At 32.3% G+C, this 22,391-nt stretch overlaps 3 protein-coding genes across 3 annotated transcripts; all 3 read left to right on the top strand.

The window, feature by feature from the left end:
* Positions 1–2,915: 2,915 nt before the first annotated feature.
* LOC110115665 (probable mediator of RNA polymerase II transcription subunit 26b) lies at positions 2,916–3,590 on the top strand. Its single transcript, XM_020848969.1, has one exon. It carries the CDS (start codon positions 2,916–2,918, stop codon positions 3,588–3,590), a length of 675 nt encoding a protein of 224 aa, XP_020704628.1.
* Positions 3,591–11,814: 8,224 nt separating this feature from the next.
* LOC110115664 (probable mediator of RNA polymerase II transcription subunit 26b) lies at positions 11,815–12,444 on the top strand. The gene has a single exon (XM_020848968.1). The coding sequence runs from the start codon at positions 11,815–11,817 to the stop codon at positions 12,442–12,444; it is 630 nt and encodes a 209-aa protein (XP_020704627.1).
* Positions 12,445–15,122: 2,678 nt separating this feature from the next.
* Positions 15,123–21,644, top strand: LOC110115668 (UDP-D-xylose:L-fucose alpha-1,3-D-xylosyltransferase MGP4-like). The gene is made up of 4 exons (XM_020848972.2): positions 15,123–15,783; positions 15,860–16,021; positions 16,130–16,345; positions 21,080–21,644. The coding sequence occupies exons 1-4, from the start codon at positions 15,271–15,273 to the stop codon at positions 21,287–21,289; spliced, it is 1,101 nt and encodes a 366-aa protein (XP_020704631.1). The 5' UTR covers positions 15,123–15,270; the 3' UTR covers positions 21,290–21,644.
* The last annotated feature ends 747 nt before the right edge of the window (positions 21,645–22,391 follow it).

Below are 22,391 nucleotides of genomic sequence, written 5' to 3' on the forward strand. Positions count from 1 at the left end.
GTCTAACTAGTTGTTTGTTCATCGTGCAACAGAGCATGACGACGAATTGTGTCACTCATGGTCACCGCTATTTCTTGTTATGCTCAAAATCAGATTAAATGAGTTGCATTGTGCTCATCAGCACAATTGGGGACACATGCAATGAGTGTGATGATTGTTGATTGAGATTTTTTTATGGTTTCATGCATGCAATGTTTTCATACCTTAAATATTTCATATATATATATAGGATTATAGGGTTATTTTTTATTTCTATGTGTCTTAAAATTGTATCATATAAATTTATTTAGAATAATAAGGATCTCAAGGATGGTGAATATAATTAAAATTAATTTATATTTTTTTCTAAAATCATTCTAAAATATATTTCATACTATAAATATTTTATTGAATATTCTTTAATAACTTTTGAACATGTTCAATTTCATTGTAATTTTTAATTACATATAATATCTTACAAATTAAATAATTATGTAAACTATATTATTAATTTTAAAATTATTTATCACATATTAAAATGATAAATGATATTTATTTTATTACATATGTGTTCAAAAACATATATAAAACATTATTTTTTTGAACACATATGTTTTTATTAATCAATCTGTCGAGATAGTTTATGTTCAAAAAAATTTAATCATTTCATTAAACTTATTATATATGTTTATTAAAATTTATCAAAATTTATTATATATAATAAATGAAAAATACCTCTAGTTGACTCCAAGTTTATATGAGATTGTAGTATGATTATTTCTAGCATCTCTGACAAATTTCAACAAATTTCGAGTTGATTTAATAAGAAAATAAAAATAAATCCACTAGTTGAGTTCAGCCATCAAAAATAAAAATTCAAAATTTTTGCCAATATTAATAGAATATTCTACCAATATACCTCAATCATTATAAAAAATTCATAAATTTCCAATGAAGAAAATTGTTTGGAATAATTAGTGGATTATAGACGTCGCAAAAAATGGTTCATACGATTTCTAAAATTTATATGATTTTCTTGATGCAAACATATATCGATATTTATTTTTATTTTTGTTTTGCTTTGTTAATACATATTTTCATAAAAATGTTATAACAATAATTTAAACAGCAATCACTTAATTAAAAATAATTATTCTCTACTATAAAGACTAATTAAATATTTTTGTCAAAAATAACTAAATAACCCCACATAAATTTTTATAGGTTTCTTTAATTTTGGTACAGCTTTCTTGCTGCTTTCGAAAGCAGCTTTCTACTACAAAAATTTATAGTTTAAAAATTTTTACATTAAAAAGCTATTTTAGAAAGGAAAAAAAAATAGTCCAAACAAAGCAACACTGAAATCAAATAGAGAGATACTTACGAGGGTACACTTAATTATCTTAGATATAAATTGAATTTATCATATTATTTGAGAATTAGTTATAATCTTTTAACTTAAAAGATTAGAGCAAATTTGTAAATAATATGTGAAATGTTAAAAATAAAAAGGTATAATTTAAGAAAAGTAATTACTAATTAAATATTAATCTAAGATCAAAACAAATTTTAAAAAGAGTTTTCTTGAAATGAAGATAAAAACTTTAAACCAATCCTCATATAGAACAAAATAAATAATTGTTGCTATTAAATAAATTTAATTATTATATAAAAATATGAAGCAAAATTGATAATTTACATTATACTATATTCCCATAAAAACATTAATTAGCATATTAATGACATTAAACCACATAATTTAGGCAACCTTCGGTATAGCTTTCTGCCACTATTTTTCTGTTGTTTTCAGGAAATTTTTATGTTAGAAACCTGCTTTAGAGAGCAGTAAAAAATCTTCCTTAAACAAAACCTTAGCAATACACAATACCTGTTTGGCAAGCTATGCATCAACTTTCAGGCTTTTTTAACAAAAGCTAATCAAATAATTAAAAAAAAATGTGGCATAGCCTCCATCAATTTCTATTAGTTTGTTGATTTCTCCAGAAATAAAGGATCAAATAAGAATGATCTGATTCTGTTCTCAATCTCCTCTGTTTCAGATCAATGAAAGGGTGAGAAGAATATTCTTCTTAAGAAATGCAAAATCATCTGTAACATGAACTGATCTTTGTTTGTGGCAATGTCAATGGAAAAGATGCAAAATGTTGATTGGAATACAGGAGGAAATTTTTCAGCTGCATGGAATCTCATATATTTAAGTTGATCGACAAAGCGATCCACATAGCAACGATGGATTACCCAAAGAAAGTTAACGACGTAAGGGATCTGATTGTTGAGAAGCTCTGTAATTTCCATCTTCTGTCAAAAATGGTCATGATGAGTATCTCAACAAGGAGAACAATAGCTCCAACCACGACAATCTTGACAATAATGTTCAGTTAGTCGGAGAGGTGATAAGGATAAAGGAGGACCTTTCCAACAATAAATTATATGAGTCTTATTCAGATTCCAATTTTATTTAGAATGGTTTTTTTATTGCTTATTAAAACAACTTTTTAATAAAAAAATTTATAATTTTTTACTAAAAAATTAGTTTAAAAAGCAATAAGAAAGCTGTCCCAAATAAGCCTCAGTCTTGTATGAATTTATCATTAAAGTAATATATAATCAGCCTAAATAATCTATCATGTATTTTATTTACAACAACCGTACATTTGGCAAGCTATGGAGAGAGTTTCATGCTTTCTTTAAGGAAAGTCTATTCAACAATTTCTTAAAAGAACTTGGCAAAGATGCCATCTGTTTATGTTAGTTCGCTCATTTCTCCATACATTATGGATCAAATTAGAACAAGAAAGTATTTAACCGATATTAGAAAAATCAAATTTTTATTATTGTTCTGTTCTCTTTTTCTACCACTTTGATTAGTGAAAGAGTGAGAAGAATATTCTACTTAAAGCTGTTCTTTGGTGGAAATGGCGGAGGCAAAAGGTTCACTGGATTACTGGAGAAAACTTTTTAACAGCGCAACATCAGACATATTCGAGTTGATCAATAAAGCGATTCTCGTGGCTGCTGAAGATTTCCCCAATGAATTTAAGGACCGAAGGGATATGATTGTTGAGAAGTTATACACCTGCCATCTTTTTCTTAATAATGGCGATGCTGAATCTCTCAAGGAGGTGAAGAAAAACTCCAACACTAACAACCTCGAGGAGAATGATCAAATAGTGAAAAACTCCAACACCGACAACCTCGAGGAGAATGATCAAATAGTTGGAGAGGTGATGAGGATAAAGGAGGTGATCTTGTCCAACAATCAATTACATGAGTCTGAATCATATTCTATCTTGTATGAATCGCTAAGGGCTCTACAACAGATGCAATTATCTGTAGATGTGTTAGACATAACTAAAATTGGACAAACAGTGTCTGCTATGCGAAAGCACAACTCCAGAAAAATTCGAAAACTTGTTCGATGTCTCATTCAAAGCTGGAGAGTTTTGGTTGATGAATGGGTTAATTCTGCAGCAACATTTACTAATAAGACTACAACCAATTTTGAATTAGGCTCCTCGTCAAAACAAACATCTGAACAAAAACCAATCAGTCATTCATCCGCTGGAGTTAAAAGAAAGCAGTTTGATTGAGTCTTACTAGTTGTTTGTTCATCATGCAACAGAGCATGACGACGAGTTGTGTCACTCATGGTCACCGCTATTTCTTGTTATGCTCGAAATTAGATTAAATAAGTTGCATTGTGCTAATCAGTACATTTGGGGACACGTGCAATGAGTGTGATGATTATTGATTGAGATTTTTTTATGGTTTCATGCATGCAATGTTTTCATACTCTATGTATTTTACTTTCTATGTGTTTTAAAAATGTATCATATAAATTGATTTAGAATAATAAGGATCTCAAGGATGATAAATATAATTAAAACTAATTTATATTTTTTTTCTAAAATCATTTTAATATATATTTCATACTATAAAAATTTTATTGAATATTCTTTAATAATTTTTGAACTTGTTCAAATTCATTCTAATTTTTAATTACATATAATATCTTACTAATTAAATAATTATGTAAAATGTATTATTAATTTTAAAATTATTTATCACATATTAAAATGATAAATGATATTTATTTTATTCGATGTGTTCAAAAAAATTTAATTTTTTTATTAGTCAATCTCTCGAGATAGTTATGTTTAAAAAAATTAATCATTTCATTAAACTTATTATATATGTTTATCAAAATTGATTATAAATTACAATAACATTCGACTTTTAATATATATATTTTTTCTAAAATCATTTTAATATATATTTCATTAGACTTCTATAAATTAATATCATTGTTAAGGTCACTATCAAAGGCATACAGTTCAAATTGACTAATGTGATAAACGATAGTATTTTGAGCTATATTAAGAGTTTCTCAAATGTTTGGTCAACTTTTAACTAAAATAATTTTTTTATTAGATGTTTTATTATATCTATTGAAGAACCATTTTTGCATTCTGTGTCTCAAAAAATTATAGCAATGTACGTAGTTATTATATAAGACTATTCACTCTTCCTAATATTATTGAAGCTCATAGAAATATCAAAGTTGCCATCAAGTTATATTAGTTTCTAGGGAAGAAAATAATAGCCTATCTCTCGAAACTAACTTAATGCTCAAGATAAGATGCTATGGATGTGTTCTTAAGACTTTTTTTTTTTGTCAAAATACTTATGAACACAACTATAATTTTGAAACTTCTTTGTGATATTCATTGCCACATGCATGATGGTAGCAAGCAACATGATTTGCCTTTAAACAATAGTGAGAATATTGTGTCTATTATTGACAAATGCCAGATTTTTCACCAAGTCTATTTAGTCTGTCAACCTGGTTATGAAATACAAACATGACTTATAATTTCTTATGTTAATGGTTAAATATGTCATAGGATTAGAGGTGCAAACGAGTCGAGTCGAGCTTGAGACAGAGGGTGTTCAAGTCGAGCACGACTGTCAAATGCTGAGCTGGAGCTCGACTCAACAGAGGAAAAAAGAAACTTGTCGAGCAACTTGAGCAGTATTTCAAGCTCAGTCCGTCCATAGTGACGATGTCCATGTCATCGCCAGCTTCCCGTGTCGCTAGCTTCCATCCATCATCAATGTCAATCGGTCGCCAGCGTCCATCATTTTCCCATGCACTATTATTTCATTTCCCCGCTGGCGATTTCATCCTCGAGCAGCTTGACGAGTTCGTGAGTCGAGCTGTTGGTTATTCGAGCTCAAACTCGATAAGCTGTCGAGCTCAAAATCATGTTCGACCTCGACTCATGAGCTCAATAAGGTCGACTAGTCGAGCCTATTACCGAGTCGAGCTCAAGTGAGCTCACGAGCCAGCTTAACTCAGTTGCACCCCTATGTAGAATAAATATAAGTATTTTTATCAATAAATAAAATATATCATAATAAATAAAAAATACTACTAGTTGACTCTAAGTTTGTAGGAGATTGAGGTAAGATCATTTCCAACATCTTTGACAAATTTGATCAAATTTAGAGTTGATTTAATAAGAAAATAAAAATTTAATGACTTATAATATCTTACAAATTAAATAATTATGTAAAATATATTATTAATTTTAAAATTATTTATCACATATTAAAATGATAAATGATATTTATATATAAAAAAAGAAAATTCTAGCAATGTAGATATTAGATAAGACTGTTCACTCTTCGTAATATTATTGAAGCTCATAGAAATATCAAAGTAATCATAAAGTTATATTAGTTTCTAGGAAAAAAAGTAATAGCCTATCTCTCAAAACTAATTTAATGCTCAAGAAAAGATGCTATGGATGTGTTCTTAAGACTTTTTTTTTTTTTTTGTCAAAAATACTTATGAACACAACTCTTCTATAAAATTTAAAAACTAAGTGATATTCCTCATGTGACAAATATAAATTTGAAACTTCTTTATGATATTAATTGTCACATGATGGTAGCAAGCAACATGAGTTGCCTTTAAACAATGGTGATAATAGTGTCTACTAGGAACAATTATTACGTCCTCCGACCGAACGCAGAGGAACGTCCGGTGAGAGGCCAAATCCCGCCAAAAAACGAGTTGTACCGAGCAAATACCGAGCAATAACAAACAATAATGAGGAATACCATCATTTGAAGACCCAATACAGAGTTATACTGAGCTAAACCGAGAAATACCGAGTTATACAAAATTTGTACCGAGATTTTCCTAGAAAAACTCGGTACAACTCGGTATTTCTCGGTACAGCTCGGTATAACTCGGTATTGGTCTTCAAAGAGCGGTATTCCTCGTTAATATCAAATAATGCCTAGTTGTACCAAGCAAATACCGAGTTTTTGGGCTGGATTTTGCCTCCAACCGGATGTTCCTCTACGTCCTTACACCGGACGTAATAAAAGTTCGTCTACTAGAGACAAATGCCAGGTTTTTCACTATGTCTATTTAGTCTGTCAACCTGGTTATGAAATACAAACATGACTTATAATTTCTTATGTTAATGATTATATATATCATATATAGGATTAGGGGTGCAAACGAGTCAAGTCGAGCTCGAGACAGGGTGTTTAAGTCGAGCACGACTGTCAAATACCGAGCTCGAGCTCGACTAAACTGAGGAAAAAAAAACTTGTCGAGCTGCTTGAGTAGCATTTCAAGCTCAGTCCGTCCATAGTGATAATGTTTGTGTCATCGCCAGCTTCCCGTGTTGCTAGCTTCCATCCATCGTAAATGTCAATTCGTTGCCAGCGTCCATCATTTTCCCGCACACTATTATTTCATTTCTCCACTGGCGATTTCATCTTCGAGTTGCTTGACGAGTTCGTGAGTCGAGCTGTTGGTTATTCGAGCTCAAACTTGATATGATGTCGAGCTCAAAATCATGTTCGACCTTGACTCGTGAGCTCAATAAGCTCGACTCGTCGAGCCTATTACCAAGTCGAGCTCAAGTGAGCTCATGAGCAAGCTTGGCTCAGTTGCACCCCTACATAGAATAAATATAAGTATTTATATCAATAAATAAAATAAATCATAATAAATAAAAAATACTACTAGTTGACTCTAAGTTTATTGGAGATTGTGGTTAGATCATTTCCAACATCTTTGACAAATTTGACAAATTTAGAGTTGATTTAATAAGAAAATAAAAATAAGACCATATAATAATATAAAAAATTTAGCAAATTAAAATAAAAAATAAATGGGATCACATATTTATACAAAGCTTTAACATTATTCATAACTTCTTTAAATTTTCTCATAATTTTTTAAGCTATATTGCATTAATAATTTAAATTTTCATCATAATACAATTTAAAATAATATAAAATTCTAAAAAATCATAATAATTCAAAATTTTTATGAGATATCCCTCACGTTGTTCGCAACTTAAGAGGAATTATTTTATAACTTCTGGACATCATTTAAATTGAGTTGTCTATGAGTCAATATTGAATTCTCATTAATGAATCCACTATAGAGACTAATTATCAACATTATCCACTTTTGATGAAATAAACCATTTCTAGATATGAATCCAATAGTTGAGTTCAGCCATCAAAAATAAAAAATCAAAATTTTTGCCAACATTAATAGAATATTCTACTAATATACCCCAATCATTAGGGGTCTCATTATAGGAAATTCATAAATTTCCAACGAAAAAATTCATTGGAAATCTTAGTAAATTGCGAAAAATGGATGTTTTTGACGGTTTTAAAATTGTCTCTTCTGATGTAAAAATTTCCATCATAAACTTCTTATCGTGGGTGAATTTTTGTAGGATCGCTGGTGGAACTTCTGTCGGAAACACTAGTGGATAATAGCCATCACAAAAAATGATTTCATCATAATTTCTCACGCTCTAAGTTGCCAAAATTTTAGAAAATTTTGGTCTAAAATATGTGTCATCATATAAATTGATTAAAAATTTATATTTCATCTAAAATATCTCTAAAATATGTGTCATGATATAAAAACTTTATTCAATATTTTTTCATAATTTTTTTGTAACATAACATATTACTAATTAAACAATTATGTAAAATATATTATTAATTTTAAAATTAGTAATCTTAAATTAAAATGTTAACATGATATTTATTAATTTTATCACTTACATGTCTTGAAAATTAAATCATTTCATTAAATTTATTAATTACATCAAAATTGATTCGAATAACATCTAAATAAGGTTCAATTTGATCAATGTTGAGGCCATATGTAATAAAAATTATGTACATGCATTGAACAATGTACAAACACTAATCAAACATTAATAATTCTCATTCAACTTGTTTTTGAACAAGAATGAAATTAGTTCAAATAAAATAATATTTGAATTATTCAAAAAATGTTCAATATAGTTTATTCAATATTCTCAATAACACAATAAATTCGAAGAACAATTATAGTAGATATAACTTTACGAATTTAACTTCGGTTGGGACAGTTTTGTTAATGCTTTCTAAAACAATTTTTTAGTACATAAATATATTGTTTAACAAAAATTGTATTAATAGCTAAGAAACATTAATCTAACATGATTTTATTAATGTCAAATAGGCTATGAATATGTTAGAATATGGTAGATGAAGGTTTAGATCATTATTTTTTCATGCTTTCAAGAGAATTTTATACTAAAATCAGCTTTACAAAACAGTAAGAAAGCTGTTTGACGGATGCATGGCTTACTTATTGCTTTATAAAGCAGCTTTCTAGTACAAAAATTTTTAGTTCAAGATTTTTTTTGACTAAAAATTAGTTTTAGAAATTATTAAAAATATGATAAATATTTTATTTATTTGAAACCTCCCAAGATGTTTCATTATTTCATAACATTTATTATAATTACACTCTAAATGTCTTCTAATAGTTTTGGTGCCCTTTCTCTTATTATGCTATTCTTTGTCAAATTATATTCCTTACTAAATTCTGGTAAATTTTCAAATAAATACAATCTTTTTATATATTATTTTTTCAAAATTATTCAATGTCATATAATTATGATGCATATAAATTTTAATCAATTTTTAACATATTTGGCATAAAAATTGTATAAATTTAGCATAATTATTAAATTTAATTATTTCATAAATATAATTATGAAAAGAGTTTTTGGCATCTTTTAAGGAAAACATTTATTATTCCTAATATTATGGATCAAATTAGAATGATATGGTATTTATGTGATATTGAAGTGATCAAATCTTTTATTGGATTATTCTATTGCCTAATGTTTCTCCTATTTCTAATCATTGAAAGATTGAGACATATTTTTACATACAAAACTGAAATTTCTTAGGAAAGTAGAGATCTTTGTTTGTGGCAATAGTAATGGCGAAGACAAAAGCTTCACTGGATTATTGGAGAAAATTTTTCGGCTGTGCAAAATCAGATATTTTTTAGTTGATGTACAAAACGATTCTTGTAGCGATGGTGGATTACCCAAAGGAATTTAATGAAAGAAAGGATCTGGTCGTCGAGAAGATCAAAAACTGCCATCTTTCTCTCAATAATGGTGATGTTGAACATCCCAAGGAGGAGAAATATGGCTCCAAAAGCTGTGACAAGCCCGGAGAGAATGATCAGATAGTTGGAGAGGTGATGAAGATAAAGGAGATTCTTTCCAATAATCACTTGTATGAGTCTGATCCACTCTTGTATGAATCGCTGAGAAGTCTGCAATTGATGCAATTGTCTGTTGAAACTCTGAAGGCAACTAAAATTGGAAGAACTGTGAATGCTTTACAAAAACACAACTGTATGCAGATTCAAAAACTTGTTAGGACTCTCATTAAAAGTTAGAAAGCGGTGGTTGATGAATGGGCTAAGCCTATTGCTGCAACTTCTGAAAATAATATTACATATTATTATATTAGCAAGCTTAACAAACCAGATTTTGAACTTGTCTACTCGTCAAAACAAGCTTTGAAACAAAAACCAAGTGGGCATTTATCTGCTGGAGTGAAGAGAGAGCAGTTGAAGGAAGCTTCAGATGCGTCGATCAAACTGGAGATTGCAAAATGGAACCTTCATGAAGGATATCAAAGAATAGAAAATGCAAAGAAGCAACGAATGATAAAAATTATAGATCCACATGATATACCAATGGAGTCACATGAGAAACCATGACCGCCGGGTAACCGCCGGCAATTTTCCGGCGGTAAACCGACGCTAGCCGGCGGTTGATCGAACGCACGACGGCCGCTGTAACCGCCTGCATGACGTCGGTGAAGTGACCGCCGGTTAGCCTTCGGTAAAATAACAGGTGGCTCAACAATCGGAACACCGCCGGTACAAAATCTGGTAATCACCGGCAGTGTTAGCCGCCGGAAATAAACCGCTGTTAATTGTTTCCTACGCCATTTTTACCGGCGGCTTGAGGACCGCCGAAAAGCCGCCATTAGTTTTGAAAACCGCCGGTTTAACCATCTAAGCCGCCGGTTTTTGACGATTTTCCTGTAGTTATTCTTTATCATTATTTTATATGATAATGTGACTGAAGAACTGATTTATTTATATGCCAAATTTGCCTATGTATGAATGTCTTATTTTTGTTGTATTATAATCTCGACTCTCATGCCTGCCACTTTTTTTTTTAGTAGATAAAATGGAGATAATCTTTTATTTGCACTTTTCTAATTGATAATAGACCTTTACATGTGCTTTTTAATCCTTAGGTTAGTCTTCCATTATTCAAGACTATTGTTGGCCTCAAGAGCCATCGATCGAGTCAATTTAATTGTGCGTTCTTGTTGACCTTAGGAGCAGATTTTTTTTTAAAATGACAATAAAAATGAAGAAAATCATTATGTACTTGTTAAAATTGGTACCTCATATTGTATCTCTACCAGAAATTCCACTGCAGTGATATCTAATTAAGTAGATTAGGGACCACGATGGCCCGAGACGACGGAATCATGAGATCTTGATGGAGTCCATCATTACTTCCCCCACCATCCGCTTTAAGTACAAGATGGTGAAAATTTTGATCTTTAAATTTAAAATTCTCAAACTCATGTTGCTACTATATGTCATATACACATATCTAATTGAAGAATAGCCTTAATTGAAATTTCTCTCTTGTTATTGATAGGGGTAATTAACTATAGGCTTTGCGCTACAGGAAACCAAAAAACATATCTAAAATCCTCACAAAATGAGGGTGCAATCTCTGGGTAGTGTCTTATTTCAAATCCATTCTGCTTTCTGAAAAATTTATTCCAGAACTTAATTCGTTAAAACTCCCTTGAAATCAAGCCGGGGCACGAATTTTAGGAGCCCCTGTGTTTACTAATAGTGATTGGATATCTAAAGTAATTTAAATTTAGGATATTAAATGACCAAAAGTTAACTAACTTTGAAATATCTAAAATAATTTATGATCTCTTTTATGATTTTCTTCATTTAGGCTTAAAATTATTCAAAGTATAAAAATAAGACATATAACTTTAATCCTTTTTTAATATATATTATCATTAAAGTAATATATAATCAGCCTAAATAATCTATCATGTATTTTATTTACAACAACCGTACATTTGGCAAGCTATGAAGAGAGTTTCATGCTTTCTTTAAGGAAAGCCCATTCAACAATTTCTTAAAAAAACATGGCAAAGATGCCATCTGTTTATGTTAGTTCGCTCATTTCTCCATACATTATGGATCAAATTAGAACAAGAAAGTATTTAACCGATATTGGAAAATAAAAAATTTTATTATTGTTATGTTCCCTATATATCTCTACCACTTTGATTAGTGAAAGAGTGAGAAGAATATTCTACTTAAAGCTGTGATTTTTTTTTTCTTTGATGGAAATGGCGGAGGCAAAAAGGTCACTAGATTACTGGAGGAAAATTTTTAGCTGCACGAGATCAGACATATTCGAGGTGATCAACAAAGCAATTCTCGTGGCTGCTGAAGATTTCCCCAATGAATTTAAGGATCGAAGGGATATGATTGTGGAGAAGCTTTACACCTGTCATCTTTCTCACAATAATGGCGATGCTGAATCTCTCAAGGAGGCGAAGAAAAGCTCCAACTCCGACAACCCCGAGGAGGATGATCAAATAGTTGGAGAGGTGATGAGGATAAAGGAGGTGATCTTGTCTAGCAATCAATTACATGAGTCTGAATCAGATTCTATCTTGTATGAATCGCTGAGGACTCTACGACAAATGCAATTATCTTTTGATGTGTTAAAGACAACTAAAATTGAAAGAACAGTGCGTGCTATGCGAAAGCATAAGTCCAGCAGGATTCAAAAACTTGCTCAAAGTCTCATTAATAGCTGGAGAGTGTTGGCTGATGAACATGTTAATTCTGCAGCATCAATTACAAATAAGGTTACAATCAATTTTGGATTAGGCTGCTCATCAAAACAAACATTTGAACAAAAACCAACCATTCATTCATCCGTTGGAGTGAAAAGAAAGCAGCTTGATTGAGTCTAACTAGTTGTTTGTTCATCACGCAACAGATCGTGACGATGAGTTGTGTCACTCTTGGTCACCGCTATTTCTTTTTATGCTCAAAATCAGATTAAATAAGTTGCATTGTGCTCATGAGTACATTTGAGGATACATGCAATGAGTGTGATGATTATTGATTGAGATTTTTTTTATGGTTTCATGCATTATATATATATATTCTTTCTATGTGTTTTAAAAATGTATCATATAAATTGATTTAGAATAATCAGGATCTCAAGGATGGTGATTATAATTAAAATTTATTTATATATTTTTTTTCTAAAATCATTATAAAATATATTGCATACTGTAAAAATTTTATTGAATATTCTTTAATAATTTTTGAACTTTTTTAAATTTATTGTAATTTTTAATGACTTATAATATCTTACTAATTAAATACTTATGTAAAATATATTATTAATTTTAAAATTATTTATCACATATTAAAATGATAAATGATATTTATATATAAAAAAAGAAAATTCTAGCAATGTAGATATTAGATAAGACTGTTCACTCTTCGTAATATTATTGAAGCTCATAGAAATATCAAAGTAATCATAAAGTTATATTAGTTTCTAGGAAAAAAAGTAATAGCCTATCTCTCAAAACTAATTTAATGCTCAAGAAAAGATGCTATGGATGTGTTCTTAAGACTTTTTTGTATATTAGAGACAAAAAAGGTGATAATATTGTGTCTATTAGAGACAAATGCCAGGTTTTTTACAAAGTCTATTTACTCTGTCAACCTGGTTATCAAATACATACCTGACTTAAAATTTTTTATGTTAATGATTATATATGTCATAGGATTAGGGGTGCAAACGAGTCGACTTGAGCTTCAGTCATAGGGTGTTCAAGTTGAGCATGACTGTCAAATATCAAGCTCGAGCTTGACTCAACAGAGGAAAAAAAACCTCATCAAGCTGCATTAGCAGCATTTCGAGCTCAGTACATCCATAGTTATAATGTCCGTGTCATCACAAGCTTCTCGCGTTGCTAGCTTCCATCCATCGCTAGTGTCAATCCATCGCCAGCATCCATCATTTTCCAGTGCGCTATTTCATTTCCCTACTGGCGATTTCATCCTCGAGCTGCTTGACGAGTTCGTGAGTCGAGCAGTGAGTTATTCAAGCTCAAGCTCGATAAACTGTCGAGCTCAAAATTTTGTTTGAGCTTGACTCATGAGCTAAATAAGGTTGACTCGTCGAGACTATTACCAAGTCGAGCTCGAGTGAGCTCGCGAGCCGACTTGACTCAGTTGCACCCCTACATATAATAAATATAAGTATTTATATCAATAAATAAAATATATCATAATAAATAAAAAATACCATTAGTTGACTCTAAATTTATAGGAGATTGTGATAAGATCATTTCTAGCATCTTTGACAAATTTCATCAAATTTGGAGTTGATTTAATAAGAAAATAAAAATAAGACCATATAATAATACAAAAAATTTAGCAAATTAAAATGAAAAATAAATGAGATCACATTTCTATATATAGAAAGCTTTTAATATTATTCATAACTTCTTTAAGTTTTCTCATGATTTTTTAAGCTATATGTCATTAATAATTTAAATTTTCATCATAATACAATTAGAAATAATATAAAATTCTAAAAATTCAAAATAGTTCAAAATTTTTATGAGATATCCCTCATGTTGTTCACAACTCATGTTTTTTGCACACATCCATAGTCAGAGTTAGGGGGGCAAGGGGAGCATGTGCCCCCCGAAAAAAAAAAAAAATTTAACCATGCAATGCTTTAGCTGTAGAGAGAGAGGACTAATGGGGTAATATATTGAAAGAGAGAGGAAGGAATGACTTTTCATTGTGGACGAGAGATCTCCTCTAGAGGATTTGGCTAAAGCTAAAACTGAAAGTCTAAAGGGGCTTAAAACTAATTGTTTTACTGGCTTAATAGAGCAACAAGTTCGTCAATGAGGAAACCTACTCTAATTTTTGTAATTCTTTCTTTTAAAGTTTTATTAATCCAGAAAAGCCACTAAAATCTTTTTCTGGACACCTGAAAAGCATCAATGGTTCGTTGTCCCTTTTGCTCCTCTCTCGTGACTCGTGACCTTGAGCATCGCTTTCGTTTTCCCTTTCGTTCCTCTCTCGCCCTCAAACGAATACCGCCCGTAGTAGATGTTAAGCTCTAAGGGTCATGTTATTTGTATTCTTATTTTTATTCCCATCCCATAGTAATGAAATATTTGAATTGATAACATTATATTTCTTTTATCACTCATTTGCTTAAGAAATTTATGCAATCTTTATTTTTTTAATCATATAAAAAAAATTATTTATATTTATTTAAATTAGTTATAATTAACTAAAAATTTTAAATTACCATCTTCCTAATAAAAAATTATATGTTAGATTCTCCATCTTTATCACAACCAATTTAAAATACATAATTATTGCATAATTGATATAATTATCAACATTTTAACATTCATAACCTTTTCAACATTTACAATTAACATTCATAATTTTTAGATTTAATAAAAATTTTAATTTAATTTATAGTGAATTCATAATAATTTATTTGTATTTATTTAAGAAATGAATAATATCTATTTAATAATTAATTATATTATCTAATAATTTGAGTAATAATTATATTGCGAAGCACTTTCCCTTTCATCTTTTCCCTTTCCCCTTTTCTTCCGAAGATCGTAAAAATCCAAGCTTTCCGTTCATCTTTACGGCGATCGATCCCTTCTTCGACCCACTTCGAGATCTTCTACTTCCCCAACTTGAAAACCCCTTGACAGATCTGTCTATCCATGACTACATTTCTCCATCAAAGACAGCAACAGCAAAAGCCTCTTGTCGACGCCTTCCCCCTTTCCCCTCGCTCTTCCTCCTTCAACTATGTCTTCCATCATCGCACGTCCTCCCTCTTCGGCCGCTCGGGCCTCCTTTTCCTCCTCCTTCTCCTCTCCCTTATTCTCCTCCTCTGCGTTTTCATGCCCTGGATCCGCCCAATTACACCCTTCCTCTTCTCCTCCTCTTCCTCTTCCGCCCTCTCCCATTGGCGAGAGTACACCCTAACTCAAGCCGCGGCGTTCGTGGGCGGAAAGAACGGAACCATCATCGTTTGCGCGGTGAGCCAACCCTATCTACCCTTTCTTCAAAACTGGCTCATCAGCATCGCCAGACAGAAGCATCAGGATGAAGTCCTTGTCATCGCCGAGGATTATGCTACATTATACACTGTCAATCAGAAATGGCCTGGTCACGCCGTGCTTATCCCTCCCGTTCCTGATACCCAGAGCGCTCATAAATTTGGATCCCAGGTGTGGATTCAACCAAAATCGATTCTTGAAATTCTTTCTTCTGCGTTTTGCTTATTGTTGATGCACTTTTAATTAGGGTTTCTTCAATTTTACATCTCGGAGGCCAAGGCATTTGCTGGATATTTTGGAGCTAGGTTACAATGTGATGTATAATGATGTGGATATGGTTTGGCTGGCTGATCCTTTTCCTTATTTGGAAGGTCGTCATGATGTTTACTTCACCGATGACATGGCCGTTGTAAGTTCTTCATTTCTTCATTTTTTTTCTTAATCTTTATCATGTTGGAAGCAGTTTGTTTTCTTGTGAGGTATAGTGCTGATTTCTTTTTATTTCTGGAACTAAAAGGTGAAGCCTTTTAATCACCCGCATAACTTGCCACAACCTGGGAAGAAAGGAAGAACATATATTTGTAGCTGCATGATCTTCCTCCGTCCAACAGATGGGGCAAAAGCTGTGCTGATGAAATGGATCGAAGAACTTCAACTTCAGCCATGGTCTAAAAAGAGCAGATCAAATGACCAACCTGCTTTTAACTGGGCTTTGAACAAAACAGCTGGCCAGGTATCTAAGCTGTTGTCATCTCTTCAATGTTTCAGTTAGTCAAAAAGTTTTTCATTTAGACATTTAGACAATAAATGCATCCCAACTTAACTGACCACATTTATCTTTTGCAAGTTTTTTAATAATGCATGTGATATATCTATGTTAACTTGTTGGGGATGACAAGAGTAGGCATCATAAAAGGTTGAATGTAATCATAATTGATGGAAATGATATACATGGCATGTTTGATAGAAAATTTGTAGTAAGCACTTAGTTTTTGGTTTCAAATTAAATTTAAATTGGAAAATAATGTTGTTATATTTTGTACGCATCTCATTTAGAAAAAAAAAAGAGTTATATGGTGCCACTGTCAGGCATGATATCCCTTGGCCCATTGTGTCACATTTTGGCGCCTCAAAAGACCATTTAAAAAAATCTCTCATGGTGTTCTTATAAGGTCCCACATCTCCTAGTACTCCCAATCTTGTTAGGCCTCTCTTTTCCTGGCATCCCTGTTAGGCTTTGCATCTTCTGATACCTTTATGATGCTCTACCTTTCCTAGTTCCCTTAGTAGGCATCACTAATCCTGTTGCCCTTAAAAGGCTCCACCTCTCCTAATGCCTTTGATGGGATCTACATCTTAAGACACTTCTTTGGAAAACACCACCTCTCTTGATTCCTCATTGGAACCACCTTGTGGTTGCCTCGATACTGTCACTACTCTTGGCACCTCCAACAACGTTCACCTCGTCTAGCACTTTTATCATGTGTTCTCTCTTGTCACCCTAATCAAGTGCAACCTTTCTTGGTGCTTGTCGGTGTGGCAGGCATCACCCCCTTCTACTATTACCATTGCTTTATATATATATAACATAAAATTTTATGCTATAGCCATCTAGATATGAAATAATATTAATAATATATTTTTATATCCCATGTTAAATCTAGCTTATCTTTAAGGATTTTGACTCTTGATATATAAGATTGAGCAAAAGATGCCGATAGAGTGTTTGGCATAATTATCAATGGATACCAAATAGCGTGTGCTATACCCATAAGATAGTGTTGCAAACCTATTATGCTATTAGCATAACCAGATGTAATTATTTATGTGTGTTATGTGCATTATTGTGCATAATATATGGAGTATATGACACTATATTTGTTTCATACAAATTGTGTGCGTTATAGCCCATAGGATAGAGTAGCGCGCCTGTTGCACTATTTGCAAAATATAAAAACATGTGGTGTTGCAACACTATTTGCATAATTTGAAATTTTCTTCTTTGTGATGATAGATTTGATTATCAAAAAATTATGACTAGAGAAATTTGTGAAATTAGCACTAATGTACCTCATAAATAAAGCAAGAAAGGAAGAATCCAATCTCTCGATGATAGGTGCAATTATTATATATCATAATTAAAGTTTTTAATGAAATTATTCATTTATGCTCTCTATACGAAATCAAACAAAACACTTAAATTCTTACCCTTATATTGGGCATAATTATTACAAAGCATAGCCGAAGGTGTTCACCATCAAAATCAAGCTCTCAATCATTATTCTTCCTTATAATGGATATAATTATTATCAATCCTAACAGAAGGAGATCCTATTGTTAAACATGTCCTCTTAGTTATAAGCTAAACTTGGGGCTTCCTCCTCGATAATTCGCTTGGGTATTAGGAAGAGGAGGATCCTCGTCTTGGAAATGCTTTCTTAAATTTCAAGATAAACCTTCAAGTTATATATATATATATATATGAGGTAACACCATCAAAATTTAGCTTAAGAAATAATTTATTACATTGCTCTCCAAGCATCTATCAATCCATCACTTGCATCAACTTGACGAGAGTGATACCGTTTGGTCTGATCCAAGAACACAAAAACCATTGTTACATCTAGTTTATTCAGATGATCAAACTAGAAAGTCGTATGTGATAACAATGTGAAAAGTTTCATTCATGCTACATTATCAGGCCTAAATCATGCCATTGAACCCATGAAGCTTGGACAAGTGGCCAAACCTGAGTATTCTCAATGGCTAAGCCTATGGGTTGTGAGCCATAAGATACACTTGATGGTGAAGCCATTTGATAGCTAATGCTAGCTTCAAAATTAGCCTCTTTGATAAGCATTCACCATAAGTTTATGATGTGGTTTAAACAATACAACAAGCAGCAAGTTGCACGAGAAATTACCTTCATTTCTTCTAATATCGCTCCATCCGGAGTACTCTCGAGTCGCCTGTACTCTGCAAGCTAGGGTTGAACTCCTGCCCGACCACGGCATCCACAAAGCAGCCTACTCCCAATCAGTTCAGGAAAACAGTCCCAGCCCACGTCTGCGACCGTCGGCCTATCCTCCTACTTGAATCCGACATACCTACCAACCCTCACCACCCCAGATCCACCTCCAGGCTGCTTATTCTTCCTATTTCAAGTGGTTAAACTTAAGTTCTTCCGATCGTCAGCTCCTTCAACTATCTGCCATTGCTTCAGGTGGTTGTCGTACCCTACATTTTTTCTACTTCTCCTTTTTTACCTCACTGCTATTTTATTTTATTTTTTGTGAATCTTACTGCTTAGCTAAAAGTAACAGAAATTTTATGCATCTAACATTTTAATTCCATTTGTCATGGAGGTAAGCTATATAATTCTTCTTTTACCGAATGTAAAAGCCCTCGCCAATATTTTCTTTTTATTAGAAATTTTTATTCTACTATTGAAATATTCAAATTGCAATCAAAATGTATGAACCTTGGCCAAATGCAATAAGCATTGATATTAATTATCTGCATGTAAGTTAGGACAGAAATACTAATCTATATCAAAATGACAAAGTATTGGAGTTCCACAAAGGCTGTAATCCAATAAATAAGTTAAGTTTCCTTCTTGGCATCAACTGTTTTATCTTCTCAATTTTCTAAATGAGGTACCAAACAAAATTTTGTTCACGAAAACGTGGCATAAAAATTCCAGCAAGGAAGCTAATCTTTTCACCTTTCCACTAAAATATTTCTCTCTCTCTCTATATATATATTGCTGGAAGCAAGATGAGTGGTTTTCCTGTTATTATTTGCCTTTAATTTATCCTTTGCCTTCTTCTCCTTGTTGGAGTAAATGTTTCTCTGTTAGAGGTGAGATTTGGATTTTTTTTTTCTATTGCTTACATGAGGGCTGGAATTGGAGCGAGACTATGACGCCAAAGTTATGAGAATGTGATAGGAAACACTTGGATTTCCAAGTGTTTCACACCAAGAACCAAGTAGATCTAGGATGAAATCTGCTGGAGTGAGATGCGAACGAGAAGATAGAATAACTTAACCACGAGCCGCAGACTCTTCCAACGACTGGTGGGCCTTGCGATTTGCTCCCCTTGAGCTCTCTCCCTTCTCAAGCTCTCATGCAAGAAGAAGAAGTAGAAACAAAACAATTTTCATTCAAATATTCATTAGTCTTTTACATAGCATGAGACCACTATATATAGGTCTTCCAACATAAAGAAATAAAAGTACTCAAATGCCCTTTGGACTACAATAAGACAATACTCATACTAAGGGTACAATAGGAAACTCCAAGAAATAAAAGAAAAATGCATAAATATCTAGAAATATAAACTCTGAATCGTGGCCGTCGATCTGCGCTGCCTACGGCGATAAACATGCTTGAACCTCTGATTGATGTCCTCATCAAAGACTATGACGCCAAAGTGATGAGAATGCTTCTGGAGATGGACCAAATTGAGGTACTTCATTTGGTGGAATCACCTGATGCCCTAAATGCCAAATTTATTGAAGAAATGGAAGTTCTGAGTAATGTTGCTCAGCAACAGCAGCCAATAAGGTGTTTTCTAATGAGTTGGCTGCTCTATCTTTGAATGATAACTTTGACTTTTGAGAGTAATTTTTTTATTTAAGGACAGAGGAAAAGTTTTGAAGCAGTTTGTTTCATTCAGGATTTTTAGATTATTTTGGTCTTTATTAAGAGTAGAATCTATAAACTTAGAACTCAATTTTTTGTGTGTTGGATGTGACTTTTGTTGAATAATCTGCAGCTGTATATACAACATAGTATATATTTCTGCGGACTGTGTTAGTTTAAGGAATTGGTCCAGAAATCATGAATAGATGTGATTGTTCATAATTTTCATAAATGGTTAAGACTCTTGACAAAAAATTTTAAAAACTCTAATATATTTTAATATAAGCAAATCTCTGTTGGGATAATAATTAATTAATTTACTATTACTTAAGCATTAAAAAATTTACTACATCAATGCTTTGATCAGGGGATATCATATTCTTGGGAATATTTTGCATCCTAACTACATCAATGTGAAATTTTGCAAAATTTGAACTCAGTATGTCCTTGTTATTCCACATAAAATTTTGATTGGTATTGTTTTGTATATTCTTTTCCATCCTAAACGAATTTTGGATAGAAATCCAAGGCCTTCGAACCTCTTGTTTTGCAATGTCTAAGTTGTTTTTGTACATATAAACAAGATCAATTACTGCATATTTGATGCTTTAGTTAACTTAGGCTTCGTTTGGGATGACTTTTTTGCTGCTTCTTAAAGCAGCTTTCTAGTACAAAAATTTTAATTTTTTAACTTAAAAGCTGCTTTAAAAAGCAATAAGAAAGTCGTCCCAAATGAAGCCTTAGTTTCAGAGCCTTGGCATCTCCAGGACCTTAGTGTTCTGGACCACAAACATCTCTATAAACTTTGGTTAATCTCTGCAGGTAGATATGTATTTGCTTCCTCAGGTTGCTTTCCCATCAGGAGGCCTGTACTTCAAAAATGGAACCTGGGTCAAGGAAACAAAAGGGAAACATGTGATCATCCACAATAACTATATTACAGGATTTGAAAAGAAGATTAGACGTTTCCATGATTCTGGGCTCTGGTTTGTTGAAGAATATGCTCATGAGTCGCCACTTGGGAGAATATAAGAACAAGAAGAATCTGAGGCCTTCTGTTGCTGTGAATTTCTCCTTGCCGTTTGGGAGAATTTAGGCCTTACAGCTTCAAGAAAATATGTGGTCAAGCTCTGTGACCAAGGAAAGAAGCTGCTGTTGGCTACTCTAAGATTTATTTGAGACGGCTTTATTATTGCTTCTTAAAGCAACTTCCTAATTTTTATTCTAATAAGCTGCTTTAAGAAGCAGAAAAAAACTGTCCAAACGAAGCCGAAAACTATTTGTAGATTTCCTGCTCACAGATTTGTATGGGTTGCAGATGTAGCATAAAATTCTATTGTTTTCCATTGTTTTATCTCTCTTTTAGGCTCATTTGTTTTCTTGTAAATTTCTTGTTGATCTCCTTATAAATGTATGCAATATCTCTCATTAACAATCTCAACAAATGATTTGATAGTAAAGTTAAATTATTTGTTAATGACTATTCATTTCATATTATGTGTGCTTAATCCTATACTTTAAATTTAAATTATCATAGCTAAACTAGCTAGATGTACTTATATGTTATATAATTCTTGAAATTAATGTTAATTTGTTTTTAAGAATGTATCCTCCAATAATCTTGATTTTGCACTAAATTAGACCCAAATCTACAACAATTAATGCATGCTCAAACACATTCATGCTGACATTTCATAGATAATTAGCAAGTTCTAATAGGATAATTCTCAAAAGACCATCACATCATATACCTAAGACATGTGCAAGCCAGGAACATGACCAAAGTCATCCCAAGCGATCGTTCGACCCGAAATTGATCCGTTTTTTATCCGAAAAGCAAAGATTGATCCATTCGGGTCGTGTCGGGTTGACCTGGACCCGAAGCGGGTTGGGTCCGAGTTCTGAAAATCGACCCGTTTGCAAAAATAGGTCGGGTTCGGGTTGACCCAAATAGTGATGGATCAATTTCGGATTCGACCCGACCAGACCTGTGACCCGAAATTGACACCCCTAACCACAAGTAGTGAACATACAATTCTTAGCTCTTGATTTACATCATGTCAAACAACTTGCCCCCAAGTGCCTAGGGGGCGAAGCGTAGCATCTAAGGATTCATTATCGTGTCTAGGGGACT

The sequence above is a fragment of the Dendrobium catenatum genome, unplaced genomic scaffold (genome assembly GCF_001605985.2).
Source record: "Dendrobium catenatum unplaced genomic scaffold, ASM160598v2 fragScaff_scaffold_1449, whole genome shotgun sequence".
Lineage (NCBI taxonomy): Eukaryota > Viridiplantae > Streptophyta > Magnoliopsida > Asparagales > Orchidaceae > Dendrobium > Dendrobium catenatum.

Excerpts from the sequence above, each read along its gene's own strand:
- LOC110115665 (XM_020848969.1), top strand. The coding sequence starts at position 2,916 with ATGGCGGAGGCAAAAGGTTCACTGGATTACTGGAGAAAACTTTTTAAC.
- LOC110115664 (XM_020848968.1), top strand. The coding sequence starts at position 11,815 with ATGGCGGAGGCAAAAAGGTCACTAGATTACTGGAGGAAAATTTTTAGC.
- LOC110115668 (XM_020848972.2), top strand. The coding sequence starts at position 15,271 with ATGACTACATTTCTCCATCAAAGACAGCAACAGCAAAAGCCTCTTGTC. Across the intron at positions 16,022-16,129 it reads TCACCGATGACATGGCCGTT|GTGAAGCCTTTTAATCACCC; the intron begins GTAAGTTCTTCA and ends TGGAACTAAAAG. Across the intron at positions 16,346-21,079 it reads TGAACAAAACAGCTGGCCAG|GTAGATATGTATTTGCTTCC; the intron begins GTATCTAAGCTG and ends TAATCTCTGCAG.